The sequence below is a fragment of the Pelodiscus sinensis genome, chromosome 32 (genome assembly GCF_049634645.1).
Source record: "Pelodiscus sinensis isolate JC-2024 chromosome 32, ASM4963464v1, whole genome shotgun sequence".
Taxonomy (NCBI): domain Eukaryota; kingdom Metazoa; phylum Chordata; order Testudines; family Trionychidae; genus Pelodiscus; species Pelodiscus sinensis.
Genome location: NC_134742.1, coordinates 3056194 through 3061072, shown reverse-complemented (window position 1 = coordinate 3061072; position 4879 = coordinate 3056194). Strand labels below are relative to the sequence as shown.

The 4879-nt window shown below is 52.6% G+C and overlaps 1 protein-coding gene across 1 annotated transcript; it reads left to right on the top strand.

Annotated features, from left to right (window-relative positions):
• Positions 1-3127: 3127 nt before the first annotated feature.
• Positions 3128-4635, top strand: LOC142823159 (uncharacterized). The gene is made up of 2 exons (XM_075913720.1): positions 3128-3765; positions 3961-4635. The coding sequence occupies exons 1-2, from the start codon at positions 3216-3218 to the stop codon at positions 4464-4466; spliced, it is 1056 nt and encodes a 351-aa protein (XP_075769835.1). The 5' UTR covers positions 3128-3215; the 3' UTR covers positions 4467-4635.
• The last annotated feature ends 244 nt before the right edge of the window (positions 4636-4879 follow it).

The following is a 4879-nucleotide window of genomic DNA, read 5'->3' as shown; positions in this document are numbered from 1 at the left end:
TTTTCATAACCTCTGTTCCTTGTTTCCCACCCCCTTCTTCTTTCCCCCTTCTCCTTTCTCCCCTTTTTATTTTGGGTCTGCACATCCTAAACTCAAAACTCCGGTCATCTGAAGAAGTGGGCTGTGCCCACGAAAGCTCATGATCCCATCTACATGTTTTGTTAGTTTTTAAAGTGCTACCAGACCAGTTTTGGTTTTTAAATTTATTCTTCTTTAGTTCTTGTTCTAAAGCGTTGCAGTTAAAGAAGTGAGATGGTTCATCCCAGAACAGCTGCATTTCAGTGGCAGATGAATGAATACACCAGACAGCCTGATCCTGCAATAATTAGTCAGATAAAACTCACAGAAAAGTAAATGTAGAAAAACTAACTGAAACTTCCAAACTTTTTCTGTATGCAACTATTTGTGTATAAGACATTTGCGGTTGTTAATAAATGTGCTGTGTACAAAATGGCAGGTGGTACACATAGATGTGGTTTGTAATTATAAAACAATTCTTGTGGGTGGAGCACTGGCAGAAGGAATTGAACCTACAATTTCATGCTCTAAATACATGTGATGCTAATGCCTGTTCTGAGGTGCAGCCACTAGAGAGATTCAACATGCTGCTGGGAAAGTGTGAGTTACTTGTGCACAGTAATGCATGCAAAGTTTGCAGACATAAGTTTTGTGGCCAGTTTGCAAAGCTGCTTTGAATTAGAGCTGTTCAAAAACATTTTCTTTGAAAGGATTTCTATAAAAAGTGACTTTCCAACCAAAATGATAATATTCACAGCCCAAGTTCATGCTGGGTTTTTAAAAGTCTTTTTGCTCGAGAAAAAAATGATTTTTTGTGAACTTTGGTGAGAAAAAAAATCTAACTTGCTTTTTCAGAACCCCACCCACCACACCTCTTTCCGCTAAGGTGCACGATGGTCTACACGGCACCAAAGGTTGGAAGAAGATACGCAATTTGAGCTACGCAAATTGAGTATCTTATTTCAAAATTGCTTATTCCATAATTTGGCTCTGTCTACACAGCACCCACCACATTTTGAAATAACCCACTATTCTGAAACATCCCTTACTCCTCAGGGAATGATGTTTACAGGGACGGTGGAATAGTGAACCCATTCTATTTCAAAATCATGGGCTTGCTGTTCAGCTGCTGGACAGCTACCTGGGGATAACTCGGTATCCCGAAATAGCGCTGCAGTGTAGATGTAGCCTTTAGAGAAAAATGAAAATATTATTGCCCCCACAAAGACTGAATATAACTTTTTAAAAACAAAGATACCTTTGTGAAATGTACCCTTGAAAAATGTAAGAACAAAATTTGAATAACACACACAAAATAAAAGTTTTTTGCCCATAGTTTTTACAATATGAATAGACAAAATGATGAGAGAAAGGAAGATTAATCCCATTTGATAGATGGGAACTAAGAGAAGTGATCCCAAGATACCCGCATATAAAAGCAAATAAAAGCAAATAAATGATGGGGCCATACTTTGTTTCAGAACATGGTCTGCATCGATGATTCTTTGGTTTAACTTTGTTTTCACTTCACACCAGATAATCTTCCTCGTTGTAAAGTTCTGAGGTGCCCAGTCTCATAAACATTAAATTATTGTCTTCCGGTTTGTGTCTGTGCACGTATCTCAGCTTCCTGTGTGGTTTCTCAACACAGACCCCTGAGGAGGTGTCATTTCTGCTGTGGGCCTATGCCTTGACTTGGACCATCTAGTTCTTGTCTTATTTTCTAACCATTTGCTAAATGACAAAACCCGTAAGAGAAGGTGCAGGCTGAAGATGGTTACACAATACTAACCATCCAGCTGCAGAAGAGAAATACCAGCTGCCCATAACCAAGGTAGAATAGTGATTGTACTTAGTGCTTTACATGTTTCAAATCACTTAGCACTAATTAGGAGTGGGATTTTCATAAGTGTGAAATACTAAGGCTCGGTCTACAGAGGTTCTATATCAGTACTAGAAGACTTACCCAGTGTTGCCAATCTGAGATGGCAGGGGCCATTATACCTGCCTGTTGGCTTCTCCCCCAGGCAGCCCAGAGCAGTGGGTCTTGCCCGCTGGCTTCTGCCTGGGGTAGGGAGTGGTGTGTGCTGTCTGGCCACTGGCTTTAGCCCAGGGCTGGGGAGGAGGGCTGGGCTGCACTGCCTACTATCTGGCTTCAGGCTGGGAAGGAATATGCTGTCTGCCCACTGGCTTCAGTCTGGGGCAGGGAGGGCCACTGCCTGCCCGTCAGCTTCTTTCTGGGGCTGGCCCAGGATAGTGGGGGCTCTGTGGCCCTTCCAGTGGCTTCTCCCTGGGCGCCAGAGGTAGCACAGCCTAGCTGGTGGCTGCTCCACAGAACCAACCTGGAATGGTGAGGGCTGCAAAGCAGGGTGGGTGGGTGGTTGGTTCCCAGAGGGCAGCCCAAGGTGGTAGGGCTGGGGGTGCTTGCTGCCCCTCGCTGGTCATTCATGAATATATCTGTCTCTGCTCTCACACCCCTCCCTTTCCCTTTGAGGTGGAACAATCCCATTCCAGGCACATTCCATTGTCCTGGTACAACTAGACCCTGACTTGGCTTTAAGTTATAATATGAGGAAGCTGTGTGCTGAACTTAGTGGCCCTAGCACTTACCGTTTAGGAGTTCTTGAACAAACAGACTCACAGATGGATGGACACACTGGCTGTGTCTATACTACAGGGGTTTTGCTCAAAAACCCACGGAGCGTCTACACCTCAAGTGCGTTTTTGTGCAAAAAAAACCCAAACAGTAAATCATCAGGACAGAGGGCTTTTGCTGGTAGAGTTATTCCTCTCCCCATGAGGAATAAGGGTATGTCTACACTAGAAAGTTAGTTCGAACTAACGGACGTTAGTTCGAACTAACTTTCCTATGCGCTACACTAGCGCTCCGTTAGTTCGAACTTAATTCGAACTAACGGAGCGCTTAGTTCGAACTAGGTAAACCTCATTTTACGAGGACTAACGCCTAGTTCGAACTAGCTAGTTCGAACTAAGGGCTGTGTAGCCCTTTAGTTCGAACTAGTGGGAGGCTAAGGCTTCCCAGGTTTCCCTGGTGGCCACTCTGGCCAACACCAGGGAAACTCTATTGCCCCCCTCCCGGCCCCGGAGCCCTTAAAGGGCCACGGGCTGGCTACTCACTTTGTGCCAGTTGCAAGGCTGCAAGCACCCGTGCCTGCACAGCCTGCACCTGCCACACTATGAGCCAGCCATCCGAGGGCTCCCAGCCCTCCACTGCTCCCCACGACCAGCCTGGCGGCTCCCGGGAGCCTGCCCGGGGGCGCAAAAGGCGGGCGCCCGCCTGGTCAAGTGCGGAGATCGTGGACCTCATCGAGGTTTGGGGGGAAGCCTCAAATGTCCACGATCTCCGCACTAGCCACCGGAACGCGGCCGTCTATGGACGCATGGCTGCCAGCCTGGCCGCCAGGGGCCACCAGCGCAGCCGGGAGCAGGTGCGCTGCAAGATTAAAGACTTGCGGCAGTCCTACTCCCGGGCCTGCCTGCCAGGGGCTGACCCGGAGGCCTGCCCCCACTTCCATGCCCTGGACCGCATCCTGGGGCCTCATGCCGTCCCTGCCCCCCGGGACGTGATTGACCCCGGGGCAGAGGGACCGCTCCTGGACACCGAGGAGGAGGAAGAGGGCTCTGAGAGCCAGGAGCCTGCTGCCAGCCTTCCCAGGACCCGGGACCCCCGAGGCACCCCACAGAGCCGCTCGCCTGCATCATCAGAGGCCGGGGAGGCATCCACCTGTGAGTACCCTCGTGTTCCCCTTATGTGTACGGGGGGCTGGGGCGAGAGGGAGCCCCGGGACCGTGCGCCTGGGCCTTGCCCACTACGGAGCAGCAGCTGGGGATCCTGCAGGGGCCCTGGCCTTGCAGAGGGGAGCTGGGTTTCACACACCTGGGCCCCTGGGGTAATTGACCGCTGGTCTTCTTGCACCACAGCTGCAGCACCGGGGACTGCAGGGCGCACCACCCCGCCTGCAGCAGCCGCCCGCGCCCGGGCAAGCAGGACAGCCAGGAACCAGGAGGACTACCAGAGGCGGCATCTCCGGTTCCTGGACCGACAGCTCCGTCTCCAGGACCACTGGGTCCAGGAGGACCTCAGGCTGCGCCAGAGGAGTCTGGAGGCCCTGGAGGAGCAGGGCCGTGCCCTGCGAGGCCACCTCCAGAGCCTGCTAGACCGCTTTCCATTTCCTCCTCCCCCTGCTCCCCCTCTTGCTCCCCCTCTTGCTCCCCCTGCTCCCCCTCTTGCTCCCCCTCTTGCTCCCCCTGCTCCCCCTCTTGCTCCCCCTCTTGCTCCCCCTGCTCCTCCTGCTCCTCCTGCTTCCGCTCCTGCTTCCTCCACACCCCCTGTCCTCTCTGCCCCCCCCTCCACAACCATTCCCCACCGACGCCCCCGGACCCGCAGTGTGGCGAGACGGGAGAGGCACCCAGACTCCCACCCCTGAGCTTTCCTTTCCCTTCCTCCCTTCCCTCCCCTCCCCTTCCAGCTCCCTCGTCCCAGGTTTCCCCCTCCCTTCTCCCACCTTCATTCCTCCCTCCCCCACCCCAGTTCTGTGAAATAAACAGACGTTTTTGTTGGAAAAACAGGTGTCTTTATTTGACAGTAGGTAGGGAGGGGAAAGGGGAAGGGGGGGGTAGGGTGGAAGAAGGCCCCGGTGGGGCATGCAGGGAGAGGTCAGTCCTCCTCCTCCTCCACCTGGAAGCTCTCCCGCAGGGCTTCCCGGATCCGGACGGCCCCCCGCTGGGCTTCCCGGACGGCGGCGGTGCGGGGCTGACCGTAGTGTCCAGCCATGCGGTCAGCCTCAGCCATCCAGGCTGGCAAGAAAGCCTCCCCCTTCCGCTCACACAAATTGTGGAG

Coding starts and splice junctions, on each gene's coding strand:
- LOC142823159 (XM_075913720.1), top strand. CDS start 3,216: ATGAGCCAGCCATCCGAGGGCTCCCAGCCCTCCACTGCTCCCCACGAC. Junction 3,766..3,960: donor GGCCGGGGAGGCATCCACCT/GTGAGTACCCTC, acceptor CTTGCACCACAG/CTGCAGCACCGGGGACTGCA.